This window comes from Lipomyces japonicus (assembly GCF_038497905.1).
Source record: "Lipomyces japonicus strain CBS 7319 unplaced genomic scaffold V1514scaffold_8, whole genome shotgun sequence".
NCBI lineage: Eukaryota > Fungi > Ascomycota > Lipomycetes > Lipomycetales > Lipomycetaceae > Lipomyces > Lipomyces japonicus.
In genome coordinates, this window is record NW_027117820.1 from 50,585 (window position 1) to 70,762 (window position 20,178).

Consider the following 20,178-nt stretch of genomic DNA (forward strand, 5'->3'; position numbering starts at 1 on the left):
TTCGATCAGCCGGAGTGGCTTCGGCGTTGAGGCCGGTTATCCAATATATCTTGGGCGCAATGAAAATGTATATATGATGAGAATGAGCAATAGTCGTATCATGGTCAAAGTATTGATGTACAAGCAGAGCATGTTTTGATTTCGGTAAACCGAAGTAGTGCACGGCGACTGAGATCAGGTACAAATGTGTTCTGTACATCAGGATGAGATGTGGAGCATGTTGTTGGTAGTCGACGTACCTTCGGGGGGAGGGTTCACACGTTGGCGTACATGGGTGGTCTTCAGTTATCGATTTTGTTTTGTTAATCAAGATTAAAAGGATCAGTGCGTGAAACAAGCACATTTTGTTCACGGTCGGTCCAAGTGATACCGACCAGCGGCATGTTAAGTATAGCCTAGTTCGTCATACTAAGACATCGCGTACATTGCTGAAAGTTGGCGTGCCTTCGGGGGGAGGGTTCTCGCGTCAACCTGGATGTGCAGCAAGAAACTTCTATTGTCGAGCTTTGACCATCGGTATATAAAGAATGGCTTTTTTTTGAGTCCGAGTATATAATGATGGAATAGATAAATGTCGCTTGGCATGTTGCTGTTTGAAGAACATAGTGTTTTCTGAAGGTAATTAAAAAGTTTAACAAAATGAATTATTCTAACAGGAGTAGGGTTTATTACACAGCAGATTCAGTAATTGGACAGAAAGGATAGTTCTGAATGACGAATTGTACGATAAATTTTAAAGAAACCAGCGTGAGAACAAATCAGCGCGGTACGGCGTGCGTCGAGCAATGATGGATGGACACATTTGTTAATGGTAGGTGATGGCAGTTGCAAAACCGTCGGTGCAGCAAACAATCAATATGTGCTAAGCTGAGTCCTTTAGCAAATTTGCTGCAGTGATATTTTGTTTGGGGTTTCCAAGTCTGAGTTCTGTCGGGTGCATGGTCAATCAATAATCTAGAACACGTTCCGGTCTCAATCAGCCGAAGTGACGCCGGCGGTGAGACCGTGTATTTGAGTTCCGCACATCATGATGAAAATTTTGTCGCACAGCTATTTTAGTTGGCGTGCCTTCGGGGGGAGGGTTTACACGTCGACATCGGCTGTGTGAGCAATGAACTATCTTGAGCGATACACTTGTCAGTGGTATTGTTCGGGCTGATGTGTTTGATAACGCACGTTTTGGTCATGGTCGATCGAAAGGGCATCGAGGTGTTTCATTATTATTACATGATGCATATTGCTGAATGTTGGTGTGCCTTCGGGGGGAGGGCTCACACACCAACGTGGATATGCAAGAAATTTCCAACGTTCGGTTCTTGGTCATCGGCGCTTGGAGGATGTCAAAATGATGATGAAAATGCCAGCGTTTAAACGAGTTGTTATCTGATTTACTGATGAGTGTGGAGTATAACCTGCCTAAAAATGGGATGATTGCATTAATTTTTAGCTAACTATAACAGGGAACTTGACCATAAAGTATCGGACTTTAGTGGAGCGCCTATCATTGATCTAGTGGCTGATGATATTGCAAAAATCACTGACAGAGACAAAAGAAAATGTGGTACCCCAATGATGTATTATGAAAAATATCGTTGAATGGATTATGGATATTTTGCGTTTATATATTAGTCGGCACATACAGAAAACTTGCCGAATGTTTAGTTCATTATTATGCTTTCGATATCATAATTTATCCAGATTTTCTGCAAACTATACCTTAAGCGATACCAAGTCATGATTGTACTATAGCAGAGGTATATTCATGGGCTTAAATTGGTATTGACCTGGTATGACGTCATGGCGGAATGCATTATTATAATTTTTATTAAAGAAAAAAAAAATCGAAAAAAAAACGGTTAGTTATGAGCCTGGGTCATGGTCGCGATGTTTATTAGGAAAGCTGAATGACTTTATTTGGAAAATGCGGGTCACGGCTGTGGTGTATATGGCTGGAGATCTTTGCAGTACTGGGGGGTATCTGCGTAATTCCTTGTATGATTTGACGGTTTAAAATGATCTGCTATCCTACTTTACTGAAGGAATTTTCGACACTGGCGATGGTGTATTGAACTCACGGGGTTAGTTCCCAAAGTTTGCGGGCAAAATCTTGATTTGCGCTCGATGATGGGATGGAAGAATTTTGTACATGAGTCTTTTGAGAAAAGATGAGTGAAGTGAAACTTTTAGAGGAAATACATCGAAATAACTAGCTTAAATGTTTTACACGTAGCTCCCGTGCCTTGCTGCAAATTTAAAATATATATATTTGGTTCTTCTTCAATCACTACCTCTCCTAAATCATATTTTTATATAACATAAGCGTGATGTGTAATTCTTAGTATATTCAGATACGTGAAAGACGTGATATTGCGGAAGGAGTTACACTTGACTTCGGCAGAATATTTTTTTGCGTTATGTATAATGTCGCATATATTATGTACATCAGCATTACAAAAGTTATATTAAATAGAAGTACAACCAAAATGGGCTACCACATATACATAAGAAAACATCTGGTGATCAATATTATGTAACTACGTTTAGCTATAACCACATTTGTTTTGATTGGCATGTATTATCCCATTGGGTAATATTAGGTTTATTATATGTTTCCGGAAGCCTGCCGTTTCTGGGAATGAGATTGGTTCTACAAGAAACCAATCAAGAAAAGATAGATAACAGTGAAGAATTGTTAGCAGCATGCCGGCGGACTGCTCTGTTGACGGTTCATGATTTCGATGAATTGGCCAACGAGCTTACCCGAATACGAACGCGACTTGCTTGGTTTGGTAAGAAGTCGCAATCAAAAATTTTTTAGGGCAACATTACCCTACTAAGAAAACTCAACTATAAAAGGAGAGCGCATTTGCTCAAATTTTTTTTTTTTTTCTTTACATCATCAGGTATGTTTTGCAATGATTATGTTTTTTTTTGAATTGGAAACTAACAATTCTACAGTAGTGGTTATACTTAATCTATTAATTTAGTATAATTACAACAGCGGAGCTGCATTACAATAATGCGCAGTTGAGGGTTTCATATTTTCTTTTTTAAGAAATCGTAGGCTATCCTCCGTTCCCTGCTCCCTTTATTGACGTTTCTTTGTGTTGTTCGGTGTGTTTGTTATTGTGGTATTGACCCAATGACAGCGAATGACTTAAGCTACATTTTTTTAATAAAAGTTCTTATTTTTAAATTCTGATAATTTTGATTTAATTTCGTATGGTAGTAAATTTTGTAATGGCCTTGTTTCTTAATTTCATTAGTTGAATAGAAAAAAATTTAACGAATCATTTGGGTTTGGGTTAATTATCAGCTGAGATAATATCATTTGATTTTCTGCGTTTCGTCTGTTGTATATATATTTGTCAAATATGATTTCTAGAAAGTGGTCAAGAACTATTATTTTTCTTGTTATTTTTCTTGTTGGCAGTATCACGTTTTTACGTTCCACTGGCCAGGTGGACTATGAGGTCCCAGATTTCAAAAAACGTGCGTACAACTACTAAATCCTCCGTGACTTTCGTTATATTAATCGAGATATAGTTAAGAAAGAACACTCAGAAAGTTTTGATCCCACTCACCATGGATACGAACCGTTAGATGAGATACGAGATTTGCTTGTGAACTCACCTGGTATGTATCGTATTCAGTATGGTTGAGCCTGTTTTGACAAATTACAAGTTGTTATTTTTTCCAAATCCTATTGTCCGCATTCAAAATTTGTAAAATCACTACTATCCGAACAATACAAGATCTCGCCTGCGCCATATGTGAGAGAGTTAGATCTTGATCCGCATGGGCATGAATTACAAGATGCTCTTGCAGATATAACTGGCAGAAAGACAGTTCCAAACGTGTTTGTCGGTGGAAAGAGTCTAGGCGGAGGAGACGAGATGCGCTTGTTACATGGACAAAACCAGCTTGAAGGTGAATTTTTGAAAAATGGAGGCCGCAGATTGAAGATCTCGAAAAGTCGTGTTAAATTGTAATTTGGTGGTATAAAAAATTAATTGGACTTTAAATTAGTGGTACTGTTTTTATATACTTGAGGCAAATGAAACCACCAGTTGAGCTGCAAATTAAACGTTAGTTAATTTACAAATTATAACACACGAAAAATTTACTCACACTAATAGTAGTATTGTCAGTGCATCCCTTGACCTCATGCCACCATCTCTGTGGAATATAAATACCATCTCCGGCGTTCAATACAACCTCACCCCATGGAGACTCTTTATCTTCTGCCGCGCGAAAATTCGCGTTGCACAACATGAGCTCACCTGGCTTCTTGGATGGTTCCCAAAGAGTAAATTTTTTCGATCCTGTAATCATTATGTACAAGTTATCGTTTGCATCATAATGTCTTGGCGTGAATGACTTCCTTCCGATCCATGCACTATTTCCATAGATGTAGTCGTTTGATGGAAGAAAATTTTGTACTGAGCCGATATCAGACTGAAGCGATGGTATCAACTCAAGAAGTGGAGTCTGAGCCAAATATATGTCTTTGTATATTGACTGCAATTGTAGATATGTCAAAAAGGGGACCTCGAAACGTGCAAAATTACTGTCGTCGTCCTGATTCAAGTTATTATTTACATCAAAGTTCCCCTTTTCAATGGACACATAGGGCTCGGGATACGACGTTATGACCAATTCTTTGAAGTAATCCACATTGAGACTACTATCTGAACAAACCCACTTCGAACTAGCTGGTATGTTGATAAATGATGATCTAAAAACCGTGGGAATACCAAACTTGACATGATTAGACAAAAAATATTCCGAAGTTTGATGTTTTATTGTCTCAATTGTAGGTATTAGTCGTGACCTGGCTGACATTTGTATTTATTTTTTTAATGTTGATTGGAAGACTCAAGGTAATTAATTTGCAAGCAGTACATATTATAAATTGGATAGAACAATTAAACTTAAAAGTAGTAACTACGGCTTTCAATCGATTCAACTAAATTAAATGTATATTCCACAAAATGTGCAGACACTACGTAGATACCTGTCCTGTCACAGCTTGGCTTCAATAAACATTCTTTAAATTAACCTTATGAACATATAGTTATAATAACTCTGCTTTCCCTTTTATAATAATATATAAACTAACATACAAATCATCTTTAAATGTACTAGCACGTGATTCCATAAGTGCAAGTGCACTTACAACGAATTCGCCAACAGACGATGAGGTATTGTTAGTTGTGATGGGAATATTTGGACTTTTGATCTTATTTATTGTTATTTAAGATTGTATCTTGAAAAGTAATATGATATATTACAGTGCTTTTTGTTAATTATTTATGTGAGTACATATAGAACTACAAAGCTAAAGACTGTACTATTTTAAATATGCTTAATACCATGACATAAACTACTTCTATTGTACCTATCGTTACAGTGCTTGATGACGCAGAAACTTGCTCATAAAAAAGGCTACATCAACCTCTATTAATTACTTTCTAGTAATGCCCGAATAATCCATTTTTGGGGGTTCTCATTCAGTTATATGAAAAAAGCCATTTAGTCTGGTCATCTTCAGTCTGACGACATGATCGTCACCTAAACCTTCTCAAGTTGACTTCAACTGCTATTGTTTCGCCAGAAAACCCATCCGAATAATCAGTTTCATTGCCACTCGATTGTTCTGCTCGTAAACCTCGTTCTTCATCTTCTATTGTTTGATCATTCGTTCTCAACAAATTTTCCGTTGTTGCGCCTGATTCTGTTTGAGAATTTAATGATTGTGAGGGATCTGCATGGCCTGTTCTGGGCAGATTTTCTGAAATTAGCTGAGAATCGTTTTCTTGTATGTTTAGTGTAGTCTGAAATATTGTGATTTGAAGTAAGACAACAATGATATCTGAAAACAAAAGTTTTAGCCTAGACGTTGTGGTTTCTAAAATATAAATTAACAAGCCCGTCAAAAGATACCAGTTGCAAAACATACGTTGTCCTATGAACTCAATGGTCAGTCCACCATGCAAATAGCCACCACTGGCTTCGCGGCTAGCCGGAAGACTACCAAATAGGTGTACTATAAAGCAGTACAGGTTGGAGCCTAGCACGATCATGGTAATAATTTTTGATTTAGCCGTCTGGGGCAGAGAAAACGGCTTGGGGGTTAAATAGTTCTTAAAAGTCTCAATTAATGAAGCATATGACTAGTTATTATTGATCGTTTCTTACAAGTTGTATAACACTTCGAAGAAGAAGCCGCATCAACGATACGCTGTCATGAATCAGTTAATAATAAATGAACTAAACATGTCGGGTTCACTCACTCCATGAAGTAAATATAAAGTAGATGACTGTAGCTCATGATATCTAATGATCGCACAAGATGCCGACCAAAATCGACTTTCCGTTTCCGCAAGATCCCACGAATGTCGGCCATATGTGAACAATATATTACAATCAACAGCCAAAAAAATGGCACATGGCTTTGAATGAAAGTGCCTTTTAATATTCCAATCGATCGCACTCCTTTCATCACCAAAACGAAGCCGCACGTCGCCAAAAACCAGCCCAACACGTAGACAACGCGTTGTCGCTTTTTTGCACGCTCTTACTATCCATAATCTTAACCAAAAAGGAGAGAAAATGGCTTCATTTTTTACAAAAGATCACTCAGAATCATTTTCAAGCACAACGCCCAAGGCAGTTCCTTGGGTTGAAAAATAGTATGTCATCCATCAGTATCCCTGCATAGATCATCGAACGCGCTATTTATTTAACCATGAACAGTCGACCAACCAAATTAGATGACATTTCCTCTCAAGATCATGCAGTTTTAGTTTTAAAGAGGACTCTTGAATCTTCAAATGTTTGTGGTTTTTATTTGTTGATGAGTCGTATGCATCTCAACTAATGCGTTTATTTACAGTTGCCTCATATGCTTTTTTATGGACCTCCGGGAACCGGCAAAACATCCACGATTTTGGCTTTAGCTAAGCAACTTTACGGACCAGAATTAATGCGAAGTCGCGTATTAGAATTGAATGCGTCTGACGAGCGAGGAATCGCTATTGTTCGCGAGAAAGTCAAAAACTTTGCGCGTACTACGGTTTCAAATCCTTCGGCTGCATCCAAAAAGCAATATCCGTGTCCTCCATATAAACTTATTATTCTAGACGAGGCTGACAGCATGACTCAGGATGCTCAAGCCGCTTTACGGCGAACAATGGAGACTTATTCTAGAATCACGAGGTTTTGTCTTATTTGCAACTATGTCACTCGAATCATCGAACCGTTAGCTAGCAGATGCTCGAAATTCCGGTTTAGGTCACTTGATTCCATTGATGCCATTTCACGAATTAAATACATATGTGATTCTGAACAGCTAACGTACGAGGATGGGGTTTTAGAGTCTGTTTTGAAAGCTGGCGATGGTGACTTGAGAAAGGCAATCACTCTCTTACAGTCAGCAGCCAAATTGCGCCCTCCTACTTCGGAAGAGACCGATGGTTTAAACGCCGATAACGCAAAGATTGTCACCGTGAAGATTATTGAAGATGTCTCTGGACGAATTCCGGATAGTACTATTCAGAGTTTAACATCATTGTGCCAATCTAATTTAAAAAATAGTGAACACTTTACAGCTTTGCAAAATGCAATTGAGTCTACAATTTTGGACGGTTGGAGTTCAGCACAACTTCTCAGTCAGATTCACGATGAGATTGTTTTAAACGAACTTATAAGGGGTGATCTTAAAAACAAAATTGTGTTGGATATTTCAGATGCAGATAAACGGCTGATTGATGGTGCTGATGAACATTTGACCATATTTGACTTGTTAGTAAAACTGTCAAAAATTTTGGAACGCACATAGACTCTATGAATTTCTTGTAATTTCTACGACAATTCAATAAACAAACAAGATACCGAAAATCTTTCTAGCTTCCACTAAGATGTTCTTAGTTTATGTGTCATATATGCTGCTATCAATGCTGTAAGACCTCCAACTTGAAGCGTGACTCCAATCGCATTAACTCCTTCCTTATTTGGCCTCTCATGGTCTGAAAGCTCGGTTGATTTACCAGGTTCCAGGATTGAGAAGATGATAAAAGATACAAACGTAGAAACAAACTGTGGCACGGTAATGGACACATTGAGCAAACCAAGAAATATGCCAGCACGTTCTGAAGTCTCCTGAAACTCCTCGTCTGCTATGTCTGCGTTTTCCTCATATAAAGATGACCCGTCTACTATAGAATCATTAATTAATTCATCTTCAATTGTGTTCATTCCATTGTCACCTGAAGAGGAAGATTCATTATCGAAGGCACGACCCGGTCGTACTACGTCTTTATTTTGTTTTGCAAAACCAATCGAGATTGTATTGTCATTCTCTTGAAAAGATCCGATATCCTCCTCAGATGCAGAAAGGCTTTCGTAAGAATATTCAGATTCCGCAAAAGAAATCTTCCTGATCTCTTCCGCCAATAATGAAAATGGCGCCCATGCTGTTAAGGCCCAAGAAAAACCGCATATTCCGACTATTATAGTTGCAGCTCTTACTGAGTGAACGAATATGGATCCAAACATTGCAAAAGCATATACAATGTGACTAATCATCCAAGCAGTAGAAAGCGTTGGTCTGTAGGGTGCAATAGAAACTAAAAAATTGCCTATAAATTTTGGAAAATCTGCATACGTTGATAGTTGATGGTGAGAGTCTGAGCTCGGACTCACCACAAAAAATGGCAAAATGAGTGAACAAAATAGAGTCACAGTAGAATATATAGTGAGTGCCCTTGATCCAACACGACCAATATCTCCTACGATATCTAAAGAATCAGAAAGTTCTGGAGCTTCATATCTAACATAGATTTCTCCGACCCAGGTCGAAGAGTAAAAAAGAAACGTGAACCAGCCATACCAAGCAAACAATTGGACTGTCAATATACGTCGAATTTTTAAAGGCAGATGCAATCCGGTAGTGAAAAGAGCATTGAAAATACCTCGTAATGTCGTGTCCGCTTTCGAACTATTACCAAAAAGTTAGATTCATAGAGAGCTAAAAAAAAAAAAAAAAAAAAAAAAAATGGTTTGCACACGCACTGGACTGTGACTAAAACACGTTCATTAACTGCCCAAGATGTAATTGCAATAGAAACTAAAAGAGCAATAGACGATATAGCACATAAAACTTTGAGTTGTGTAGACCCAAGAAACGGGAAGTATGCCACTAAATCAATGAACCCCAAAAAGTAGCCAATTAAATGACCACCTGCCACCATCCTCCCCGCCCAAGCATTTCCAAGTTCTTGTTTGGATTTCGGAAGAGTATCAACAATAATGGCACGACAGCAAGCCTGAACAGCGCTAACAGCGAAGTCAGCAGTAAAAACAGAAAGCACCGCAAACGATATTGTCAGTGGTTTAGTCCATGACTCTGAATCGACAAAAAATTCAATAAATTCACGAGTCCAGGCCATGAGCATAAGAGAAAGAGAAACAATTATAGACCCAATGATCATGAATGGTCGACGACGACCAAAGGAAGAGGTGCAGTTATCTGACCAGGCGCCAACCACCGGTTGCATGATTAGACCAGAAAGGGGACCAGCTATCCATACAGAAGAAAGCAAGGACTTGGACAATCCTAAGGAAAGCAAATAGACGTTGACATAAGACTGTTCTACTCCGTAAAAAAAAAGTTAACACCATAGCCATGGCAAAGTAAGCAGCTACAAGAAGACTTATCCATGTGAATTGCAGGCCGGCAACGCATATAGTCAGCAGAAACAATCGCAGAGATTCAGAAGACCCGCGCACATATACGCTACCGGACCACTGAATAGAGGTGGCCATGATGAGTATATATCCTCAAACAGAAAGTAATCCAGATGGATTTAAGGATGGAAATTGCAAATTCAGTTACGGTAGATCGAACTCAGGGGTTCGTGCTCGCCTTGGTTGATAAGCAACCCGATGAGTTAGTTAACTATGCAGTTGGTTATAGCACTTGGGGTAATCTAACGTGTAGTCATAGCTTAGTCACTATTGGGCTAACGTCGTATCAATTTGATTCCTTTTCTGGCCAGACTGACGACAGCTTTCGGAAGTGTCACACTAGGCTAGTTTTAGAGGAAGCTGAGGTTGAAACCTGATTAACTTCATGGGATATCCGTTGCAAGGTCTAGAAAACCGGAACACAGAAGAAAGGGCCATCGTAGTTATCAAACAGGATGAATCAGGCATCTTACAGAACAGACCACAATAGTCGCACTACTATTAAGAAATGTTTTCGATTTGATGGGTAACTTTAATTGGGCCGCACCGCCAGTGAGAGCACCATTTTATTGTGTCCTTCAGTTTCTCGGCCGTTAGCGGCAGCAAGTTTTTCGAGCTTCCGAGAAAGCTGCTTCCTATCTCTACCGCTCGACACATCCTCGTAATGCGCAATGTCCGTGTTTACATGTTGCAATGCTGTGCATTAAGCAGTTCAAGGGTACGACCCTGCTCTACTGTGATTCCGTAAACCCCAAAACAGATTCTGCCTTCCATGCAATCACAAGAATGTGACCACGTGGAAGGCCCATCTATACGTCCTTTGTTGTTCCGCTCGACCTAAGCCCTATATCTATATATGCAATTGTAAACTACATGGGTTCATTACTTGCTCAAATGTGGCGGAATGACGTTACAAAAAAAATACGTATAATTAGGTAATCCAGAAAGTAACAACTAGTTAATTGCATCGGGCCGAAATACGCCACGGGCCGAGATTTAGGCTTGATTCAGTTACATTGAGGGTGCGGGTTATTTTAGAAAATGCCAGAAAGGGGCTCACAATGGAAAAGTATTATGCCTTATTTTTATTATGTATCCCACCTTGCGTGCACGGGTGGATACAATTGTATTACTTGATTGTGATGGACAGTACAAAGCAAAACTAATTCTTACGTACAATGCCGAACAGATTTTTTGTATTGGTCAATGCGACCTTTTATAAATTTGAAATACGTTTTAAAATAGACCTTATAAATTATTATTCCCATGGTGAAATATTAATATTTTTACATTGTGGTATTAATTTAAGTAATGATTTCAAATCCGGAAGCGTGAGGCTCGCTCACTCAAGTAATAATAATTAATACAAAAAGAGTTCAGTTATGGCGTAGTTATTTATTGTGCTTGAGTAAGGCTTACCTCACGTGGCGTAATCAGCCAATAGTCTTGCATGTCCGTATAAGCTTAAAAGGGCTCGCTCGACCCACCCTCCAGCCTGATTTCTTTTCGTCAGTACATCATTTCCTTCTAATTTTAATCGCTTAATCATATACAATGGCTCCTAAAGTTGCTGTAAGTATTAAAATATGTTTTTATTTTTTGAATTTTTTTGTTTCTGACAGTGCTTGTTGCATATATGTAGATCATCATCTATTCTTTATACGGACATATTGCTGCCGTGGCTGAAGCTGAAAAGGCCGGAATAGAGCAGGCCGGCGGTTCTGCCACTATTTACCAGATCCCAGAGACTCTTTCACAAGACGTTCTTGAGAAGCTTTATGCTCCACCTAAGCCAAGCTATCCCATTGCCACTCCTGAAACTCTCACTGAGTACGATGCTTTCCTTTTCGGTGTCCCAACTAGATTTGGAAACTTCCCCGGCCAGTGGAAAGCATTCTGGGATGCTACCGGTGGTCTCTGGGCTCAAGGTGCTCTTCATGGAAAGTACGTTGGCCAATTTGTGTCCACTTCAACTCCCGGTGGTGGTCAGGAGGTCACCTTCGCTAATGCCATCTCAACCTATGTTCACCACGGCTTGATTTACGTTCCTCTCGGATACAAGAACGCTTTTGCTCAGATCACTAACTTGACTGAAGTTCATGGATCTTCACCATGGGGTGCCGGTACTTTTGCCGGTGCTGACGGCTCCAGACAGTTGACTGATCTTGAGAAGGAGATTGCTACGATCCAAGGAAAGTCCTTCTATGAACAAGTCTCAAAGGCTTTCAATTGACTACATGGCAGCGATGTGACAAGCAAGAGTGCTGTGGCTCCTATTGTCAACAAGCAACAACCTGTTTCTAAGTCCACTGCAGAAGTTAAGTCTACTAAGCCTGCTGAACCGGTAAAGCGCAAGGAAGAAGATGAAGGAATATGTGGGTTTAAGAGTTGCAGTGTATCCTAGATTAATAGATTAATGTCAGATAAATCATTTTCACACGTAAAATAATTTAATTCTTGATGTGCGCCTTCGCTAGATACATAGAAGAAAGCTGACTAGTAGTTACAAAACAGAACTACTTTCATGTGTTTTGCATGTTGGTTCGAGACGTAATGTAATGTAGTAGTACCTATACGTGCATGAACAAGACACGTATACCATACTGGTACCATCTTAAATCTGGTAGCTAATACCCTAGTCCGAAGACCATTACAAATTTAAAAAATCTTCTTTGTGGTTAACATATATAATATCACAATAAATCACAGTATTAAAGAGTGTAGACTGCCTATAGAAATGCATAAAAGTGCTGTGTTTTAGTTGATATTTTTCAACTAGTGAAACATTTACGTATCGAACAAATGAAGAATTTGATTTTGTATATATGCTTTGGGTGAAAACAAATCGTTACCCTCTTTTAATTAATGTTTGCTTATTCTATATGTCCAAACAAAATTTATTCTAATATTGCATATAGTTTGAATGAAAATATCTAATTGAGCAACAATAATTATGACAATTGCTCCGGTAGATCTGTTAAATGTTCTACATGCAGCTACGCTTCAAGAGATCGGATCTGAACAAGCACGTCTGGCTGCTGAACAGCAGCTCAAAAACTGGGAAATACAAGCTGGATTTTACTCATTGTTACAGGTGATTTTAATAAATAGATAAATTATAACTGCTGTATTTAATAATTTGATTATAAGGATGCTTTCATTGACGAGAGCTTATCTATCGAAATTCGCTGGTTAGCTATAATATACTTCAAAAACGGCATTGAGAAGTACTGGCGGCGATCAGCTCCTCAGTAAGTTTAATTTTTTGCGAAAGCCAATAAAGAATACTAATTTTACAGTGCTATTTCAAAAGAAGAGAAGAACGACATTCGGCGAAAAATTAGAGACACCATTACTGTCACAAGCCCTCAGCTCGTAGCACAGAACGCGCTTGCAATAGCTAAGATATCAAGGATCGATTTTCCAGTAGAATGGTATGATCTAATTACTGATTATATATACAATGCTAAAACATTCATTTTTAGGCCATCATTATTTTCGGATTTGGTAAAGCTCGCCAATGAAGCACACGAAAGTGGAAATCTTGCAAGGCTAAACTCCATATTGGTTGTTTTAAATCAAATAGTAAAGGTCATATGTTCTACAAGGTTTGGGAAGACGCGATCTGCACTTCAACAAGCGACTCCTGATTTGGTACGTTTTATTGGGCAATGGTACGTAACATACACCAACATATGGATGAACGCATTGGCAACAAGTACGAACGACACAAATTTGCAATCTAGCATAGGCTACTTGTCATTAAAAATATGTCGGCATCTTGTAGTAGAGGGATACGAGTTTGCGAATCGTCAAACGGAGGCTAGGGAATTCTTTGAAACTGCAAGTTTTCATCTTAAAGGATTTATTGATGCATATAGAAAAATTGAATCTTCGATTCTTGAACAACATATAAAGACGCTGGGAAAGATTTTTTCTGACCTGTGCGAGCGACAACCAACTGCATTTCTTCTTATGCCACAACCATTTGAAGTCGTGGCAGTCTACATGTCCATCCTTGAGTCACAGGCGGAAGTTTTTCATCAAAAACAAATAGAAGGCAATGAATTTTGGGAGAGGCTAGTCATAAGAGGTCTACTTTTATTGCGAAAGTGTATTAAAATTGCTTTTGGCGATGGAACGGTAACAATTAAGTGTAAGTGGCTTATCTTGAATAGTTGTAGCAAAGTGCTGAAAATATAGATCGCACTCCTCAAGACAGGGAAGAAACCAAATCGGCAATTAACTTGGTAAAAGTTACATTGTTCACTGATGATTTTGCTATTCAAGTACATGACATACTGTTAAGATCATATTTAAGACTTAGACCAACCGACCTTCAGCTATGGTTAGAAGAGCCAGAACAGTTTGTTTATGATGAATCACAAAATAGCTGGGAATATCAACTTCGTCCTTGTGCTGAGAGGGTGTATGTCGATCTTTTATTAAACTTCAAAGTTTTACTGCGACCGAGGTTTCTTCAAATTTTTGATCTATTATCAACAACGTCAGATCAATCTGACGATGCAATTCTGGCAAAAGATGCTGTGTACTGCGCATTTAGTGTTGGTGCGAATGCCTTATTTGACGATGTGAAATTCGATTCAATTTTTACAAAGATTTTTGAACGCGAGGTTATGGATTCTAATTTAAGCATATATCCGATGCAGAGAATAATACTTCGACGAATAGCTCACATAATTTCCAACTGGGTATCTGTTAATTGCGGCCCTTCAATAAGAAAAAATATCTATGAAGTTTTAGTAAAACTTACAGATTCTTCAGATCAAATAAACGACTTGGTTGTTCAACTGAGTGCAGCGGCTGCATTACGGTGCGCTGTGGATGAGTGGGATTTTAAATTTAAAGTTTTCTTGCCATTCTTGAAACTTTTTCTTGATCGTTTTTTGCAATTGATGGGACAAGTTCAAATGATTGAAACAAAGTTAAGTTTACTTCAGGTCATCTCAGTCATAGTAGAAGTGGCAGACTCAAATATTTTCCCGTTTGCTGATGAGATAATGGGCATACTTCCAGTGTTGTGGGATCAATCAGGTGAAGAACATATGCTCAAGGGAGCAATTTTGCAAGCTTTGACAAATATTATTAGAGCTGTTGGTCGTGAGTCATCAAAGTTTCATAGCAGATATACCAATCTTATTACAACAATCTCAGATCCAACTTCGGATATGCACTTATATTTGATGGAAGATGCGCTCGAGCTGTGGCAGGTCACAGTAGAGAAGACACCAGTAGTCACAGAGGAAATACTAAGCCTTTTACCAGTCTTACTGAAATCTCTTGATCAAGCTACCGACAATCTAAAAATTGAACTTGCAATACTAGAAGCTTATGTTCTTCTGACACCAGCATACGTTGTAAAAAATTATGGCCAGGTCGTGTTTAGCATTTTGACAAGTTTTATTGGAAATCTTAAAGTAGAGGCCAATTACACTGTGACTCACATCATTGAACTTTTTATTGAGGCTGTGCCTATGCAAGATTATATCTCAGATTTTGTTTCAACTCGGCTGCTACTAAGAATGACTGATGCTATTTTTGATCCGCACGAGTCGTCAATCAATGTTACAAGGTTCCTAACTATTTACTCGCGATTAGCAATTCTTGATATTCAAGTAATTATTCAATTTATTGATATCTATTCTACGCAGAGGCCGTCCCATGCTGATGGACGGTCATACCTGGGCTTACTATTAGACGTCTGGACCGAGAAAATTGAAAACATGGGACACCCACGAGCACGAAAACTTACAGCACTAGCGTTAGACAGTTTTTTACATAGCCAAATTACGAATGGAAGAGAAGAAGTAGTTTCTAGGGCAGAAAAGCTGGCAAGAGCGAAAGAAGATATTCTTGCTGAATTGGAAGGAGAAGACGTGGAAGTAAGTTTAAATTTGAGCCGAACAATTTAATGATTTTTTAATAATTGGTTCACATAATATATTTATTTCTCAAGCTTATGTTTAAAATTGTGTAAAAAGTAGTATTGTATTATTAACAAAGATGTATCAACCCAACGGGACAAACCAATGTTTATGATAAGCAGAAAACATTTGCTTTCGCATGGCCTGTTCTTATAGGAGATCGAACGTCTATCTACCCATCACATAGCCAATTTTTGATATATGTATGATCAGCTGCTAACACAGCCATCAATTAAAAAAAAAGTTGAACACTCATAATGAAATATTCTATAGGCACTGCAATGGGGGTCAACTTTCTGAAGAAAGAAAATTTTGAACCGAGGTGGGCCCAGTATTGTATTTATACCCAAAACAAAAAAAAAATTCAAACTTTATGTGGCAAGTAGGGTAAAGACCTTTGCATGTTAGGTTTTCATCGGTAATTTTTACACTTCAAAACATATTATCAATTTATGTTTTTAACTGTAGCTATTGGTTATTAATATTGTGGGTTTTAATTTTATGATGTTATTTCGAATATACATGATTGATTAATTAATTTGAAATAGGAGATCAATCTTTAACAACTTAATCGATCGTACAAGCGATACCCTGAAGACAAAAATGATGAGCCTTGCCACTGCGTCAAGAGCAATTGGTAGACAAATTGTTATTCGAACGGTAGAGCATTGTACCTCACCTATTCTTTTAAGAACAAAATCAAACCTATTTTTGTCTCGTGTGACGTTGAATCGCACTTTTGCATCAAAATCTGGGAACAACGAATTTTTAGGTGCGGAAAACGACAATAAGACCAAGACAGAAAATAGCCAGGCAGGAATTAAGCAAGATATCTCTACGGAATCTTTAGGATTGAAAGATCTTGTCAATGATCTTGATAAAGAGTATGCTGATTCTAAAAAGGAAAAAATAAATTCAGGGGCACAGGAACCGAATTCAACCGCTGGCGAAACGGAAGGTTTAGGAACAGGTAGCAAGCCAGAATGGGCTGGCACTGCAAAGAGAGCAGATTATCAAGCAGCAACAGATGCACGACGTACTAGGCGTTTGGTTTTGTCCTTATCTCTTGTATCTGTCTTGGCCATCGCCAGCGGTCTGTACTTGGGCCGTGATTGGGAGCCGGAAGAACAAAAAGTTCACCGAGATATACCCAACGGCTATTCCCCTGATTTGGTTTATAATAGGTTTAAGGAACGTTTATCTGGTATTTTTAGCTTTTATACTGGGCCAGCTTTTGAACCCGAACTGCCTCCTGTTCCAGAAGAGTACAGAAGGCCGTTGACTTTAATTTTAGGTCTTGAAGATGTGCTTACGCATTCAGAATGGACAATGAAGGATGGTTGGAAGACATATAAACGACCGGGTCTTGATTATTTTTTGGGTTATCTCTCGCAATATTACGAGATTGTGATTTTTTCTTCCGACTATGCTAGTAACGCCGAGCGCATAATCATGAAATTGGATCCGTATCATGCATATATATCAGGTGCTTTGTTTAGAGAATCTACGCATTATGTTGAGGGAAAGGTAGTAAAGGACATTTCCAAGTTGAATCGTGATCTCTCAAAGGTTGTAACTATCGATTCCGAACCAGCAGCATTTTCTCGTCAACCAGAGAATACAATTCCTCTTACAAAATGGACCGGTGATAAATCTGACACTGAACTTGTTGAACTTATTCCTTTACTTGAATTCTTTGCCACCAGTGATGTTAAGGATGTGCGAACAGTGTTGAAAACATTCGAAGATTCAAACAATTATATCGAAGAATATGCTAGACGTGAACAACAACTTCGTGAGAGACTAATTAGGAATTGGGAAAATAAAAAACAAAGATCGGGTATTGTTGGTTTTGTATTGAACTATTTTGGAGTTCAATCTAAAACTGAAAAGCCAGTACTCATGATCGACCTTATTCGACAAGAAGGAATTAAGAATTATGAGAATATGCAAAAATTTATTGCTGAGAATGGTGAAAAGATTTTAGCCGAAGAAAAGGAGCGTGAGCGCCAGTTATTAGCTGAACAAAATTTCACTCTTGGAAAGGCATTGACGGTATGAATTATTAACAAAACTTTGTGCTGTTTTCACTGCTAACAAATGTCTAGAGTTTGGATCCTTCTGCGCAGCAATCACAAAATAATTAGTTGTAGAATAAAGATTGTATAATTGATCAGTATATATATATGCAATTTTTTGAAAATGCCACTCTCTTAAAAGCAAGCACATACTACTTGTACGGAAAGTACTACATCTTGTGATTAAAAAATCTTTTATTATAAAATATCAACAACTAATTCTTCTTAAACTTTCTCCTCTTTCCATTATTACTTTTACTGTGTTGCGAAACTCCACTGCCATCTTCCTTGCGCTTCCGAGTGCCTGGATTCTCATCACCCTTTTTAGAGTCTTTTGAATTATTTTCTGTAAATGTTTCCTTACTGGGTGGCCCCTTTTGACGATCAGCTCGACGCTTGACAACTTCAATATTGTCAATAGCAAACTCTACTACCAGGCGCCTTTTTCTTTTGTCGCCGCTGTCAATGTCTGAGGACTTTAATTGGTTTGATACCTCACCGCCCTTCTTTGTTATCGGCACCAACTTATGCAAATCTTGTGGTCCTATTTCTTTCGCATTTAAGTATCTCAGTCCCATGAGCGCCAACCTGTGTGAAGAGTATTCGATAAACCCATAACCACGGCTCCTACCGGATTTTTCGGAACCTTCAAATATAATTTTTGCCTGTTTAACAACCCCTCGCTTTTTTTGTTTCTCCGATACATCAAGTTCTTCATCATGAATTCTAGATCGTTCCAGCTCTTCTTTAGTTAATCGAGCTCTGGTTTCAGCTTTTACCTCTTCGGCAAATCGTACAATTGCTTGTCTGCCTAGTTGCTTTAGCTGTGTCGCACTCATACTGCGAGGAATATTTCTAATAGCCAAACGCGTTAAGCTAAGATGCAATGATGGATTAGAGCGTAATTGTTGACGCCTTAAAGTATATGACCGTTGGCGAACATCCATATCAGCCTTTGAAATTAACTTGCCCAGCTCTGATTCAGGTAATATCCGGCCTTCATTTAACAAAAAAATGTTTCTTCGATCTGTTTTATCCTTCATATCTTTTCCTTCAGAGGCAAGTCTTTTGGTAGCACTGATCTCTGCCAACTTTTCTGCACGGCCTCGATCCACAGCAGGACTGATAAGTAACACGCGATCAGTTAGGACGTATCTGCTATCAGTATCGTCTGCGATGAGAGATGATCCTTCCTGGACTTTACTTGGAGCACTAGCCAAGCATGCCGTGTAAGATTCTTTGTCCCGGAATGACACAAAGCCTGTGCCTCTAGGTAATCCGGTTTCACGATCTGTTACTGGTAATGCATAGCGAACAGGGCCAAACGACGAAGTAAAATGCTCCACAAGTATTTCACTGGTGACTGAATATGCAAGGTTACGAATGAAAACCGTAGTATCAAAGTTATTTTTAAAAGGGTGCTCTTTCGATGATTTGGAAGGACTGTTGTCGACGTCTTCGCCCTCATCTGACTCGTCGCTATCATGTTCGCTATCGTCTTCGTTGACTTCTTCATTGTCTTCCTCTTCATCTTGTGATTGGTCTGAATCGTCAACTTCGCTTTCTTCATCTTCACTATCCTCATTCTGGCTATCAGTTTCTTTTTCTGATTCTTCGTTGGACTTCAAACTTGATGTTTCTCCGACTTCAACATGCTTTGTCCACTGGTCCTTCTCAATCGCAAAATCAACAGCAATCTCTCGTCCATCTAAACTGAACCCATTGGCTTCTTTAACCGCTCGTTCAGCAGAAGAACGTTTTTTAAAATTAACAAAAGCAAATCCAGACATTCGTCCACCAGTTTTTCTTGGAATAACCAGCTCTGTAATTTTCCCATATCCTTTGAAAACATCGGTTAGTTGATCTGGGTTGCGAATAGACCATGGGAGATTTCTAATAATTAAACGCGTACGCGCAGGCTTAGGCTTAACATCAGGCTTGGGTTGCCGAACTTCCAATTCATCTCCAGGCTTTCGTTCTCTTTTTTTAGCAACTTCAACTCGTAGTAGAGATCCTTCAAACTTGGTTTTCCTACTTTCAACAAGAGCTTTCTGTGCATCTTCTGCGAGTGCGAATGTAACAAATCCAAACCCTTTGGATTGTTGCGTTTGCTTGTCAGTCACAACAACGCTATGCTTTACTGGGACTATTTGAGAGTAAAAATCTGCCAAAGATTCTGAAGTTGCATTTGGTGGAAGTGATCGAACGAACAACGTCGTATTTTTTGAGCTGGAATCTTCATCGTCCTTCTTTACAACTTCTTGTTGCTTAACTTCTTCTTTTGACATTTTTAATCAGTCGTTTTAATATGAATCGACGAACCTCTATAAATCATAAAGTAGAGTTACATATAAAGAGCTGAGATGAGAAGAAGTTCTTATACTAAATTACGTTGCTGCGCTTGG

General features: G+C 38.6%; 9 protein-coding genes across 9 annotated transcripts; 5 read left to right on the forward strand and 4 right to left on the reverse strand.

The window, feature by feature from the left end:
* Nucleotides 1-3,373: 3,373 nt before the first annotated feature.
* On the forward strand, nucleotides 3,374-4,120 carry V1514DRAFT_326757 (thioredoxin-like protein; the record flags this gene model as incomplete). The annotated part of the gene is made up of 3 exons (XM_066926853.1): nucleotides 3,374-3,492; nucleotides 3,547-3,636; nucleotides 3,685-4,120. Coding segments are annotated over 3 exons (517 nt in total), but the record flags the coding sequence as incomplete, so codon positions are not given.
* V1514DRAFT_326759 (uncharacterized protein) lies at nucleotides 3,742-4,893 on the reverse strand. The gene is made up of 2 exons (XM_066926854.1): nucleotides 4,132-4,893; nucleotides 3,742-4,075 (listed from the first exon to the last, which is right to left on the reverse strand). Exons 1-2 carry the CDS (start codon nucleotides 4,843-4,845, stop codon nucleotides 4,010-4,012), a joined length of 780 nt encoding a protein of 259 aa, XP_066784771.1. The 5' UTR covers nucleotides 4,846-4,893; the 3' UTR covers nucleotides 3,742-4,009.
* Nucleotides 4,894-5,321: 428 nt separating this feature from the next.
* On the reverse strand, nucleotides 5,322-6,458 carry V1514DRAFT_303521 (uncharacterized protein). The gene is made up of 4 exons (XM_066925602.1): nucleotides 6,297-6,458; nucleotides 6,202-6,244; nucleotides 5,963-6,146; nucleotides 5,322-5,911 (listed from the first exon to the last, which is right to left on the reverse strand). The coding sequence occupies exons 1-4, from the start codon at nucleotides 6,407-6,409 to the stop codon at nucleotides 5,571-5,573; spliced, it is 681 nt and encodes a 226-aa protein (XP_066784772.1). The 5' UTR covers nucleotides 6,410-6,458; the 3' UTR covers nucleotides 5,322-5,570.
* Nucleotides 6,459-6,510: 52 nt separating this feature from the next.
* Nucleotides 6,511-7,939, forward strand: V1514DRAFT_326764 (P-loop containing nucleoside triphosphate hydrolase protein). The gene is made up of 3 exons (XM_066926855.1): nucleotides 6,511-6,695; nucleotides 6,760-6,838; nucleotides 6,899-7,939. Exons 1-3 carry the CDS (start codon nucleotides 6,616-6,618, stop codon nucleotides 7,841-7,843), a joined length of 1,104 nt encoding a protein of 367 aa, XP_066784773.1. The 5' UTR covers nucleotides 6,511-6,615; the 3' UTR covers nucleotides 7,844-7,939.
* V1514DRAFT_303528 (uncharacterized protein) lies at nucleotides 7,674-9,875 on the reverse strand. The gene is made up of 3 exons (XM_066925603.1): nucleotides 9,721-9,875; nucleotides 9,076-9,662; nucleotides 7,674-9,001 (listed from the first exon to the last, which is right to left on the reverse strand). Exons 1-3 carry the CDS (start codon nucleotides 9,826-9,828, stop codon nucleotides 7,918-7,920), a joined length of 1,779 nt encoding a protein of 592 aa, XP_066784774.1. The 5' UTR covers nucleotides 9,829-9,875; the 3' UTR covers nucleotides 7,674-7,917.
* A 1,287-nt stretch (nucleotides 9,876-11,162) lies between these two features.
* Nucleotides 11,163-12,196, forward strand: V1514DRAFT_326772 (flavoprotein-like protein). Its single transcript, XM_066926856.1, has 2 exons — nucleotides 11,163-11,322; nucleotides 11,393-12,196. The coding sequence occupies exons 1-2, from the start codon at nucleotides 11,305-11,307 to the stop codon at nucleotides 11,981-11,983; spliced, it is 609 nt and encodes a 202-aa protein (XP_066784775.1). The 5' UTR covers nucleotides 11,163-11,304; the 3' UTR covers nucleotides 11,984-12,196.
* Nucleotides 12,197-12,667: 471 nt separating this feature from the next.
* Nucleotides 12,668-15,731, forward strand: V1514DRAFT_326775 (armadillo-type protein). Its single transcript, XM_066926857.1, has 5 exons — nucleotides 12,668-12,844; nucleotides 12,901-13,001; nucleotides 13,050-13,184; nucleotides 13,236-13,906; nucleotides 13,954-15,731. The coding sequence occupies exons 1-5, from the start codon at nucleotides 12,704-12,706 to the stop codon at nucleotides 15,681-15,683; spliced, it is 2,778 nt and encodes a 925-aa protein (XP_066784776.1). The 5' UTR covers nucleotides 12,668-12,703; the 3' UTR covers nucleotides 15,684-15,731.
* Nucleotides 15,732-16,138: 407 nt separating this feature from the next.
* V1514DRAFT_326777 (Tim50p) lies at nucleotides 16,139-18,007 on the forward strand. Its single transcript, XM_066926858.1, has 3 exons — nucleotides 16,139-16,181; nucleotides 16,244-17,750; nucleotides 17,804-18,007. Exons 2-3 carry the CDS (start codon nucleotides 16,299-16,301, stop codon nucleotides 17,840-17,842), a joined length of 1,491 nt encoding a protein of 496 aa, XP_066784777.1. The 5' UTR covers nucleotides 16,139-16,181; nucleotides 16,244-16,298; the 3' UTR covers nucleotides 17,843-18,007.
* Nucleotides 17,981-20,165, reverse strand: V1514DRAFT_326781 (nucleolar protein 4). Its single transcript, XM_066926859.1, has one exon. It carries the CDS (start codon nucleotides 20,059-20,061, stop codon nucleotides 17,989-17,991), a length of 2,073 nt encoding a protein of 690 aa, XP_066784778.1. The 5' UTR covers nucleotides 20,062-20,165; the 3' UTR covers nucleotides 17,981-17,988.
* Nucleotides 20,166-20,178: the final 13 nt, after the last annotated feature.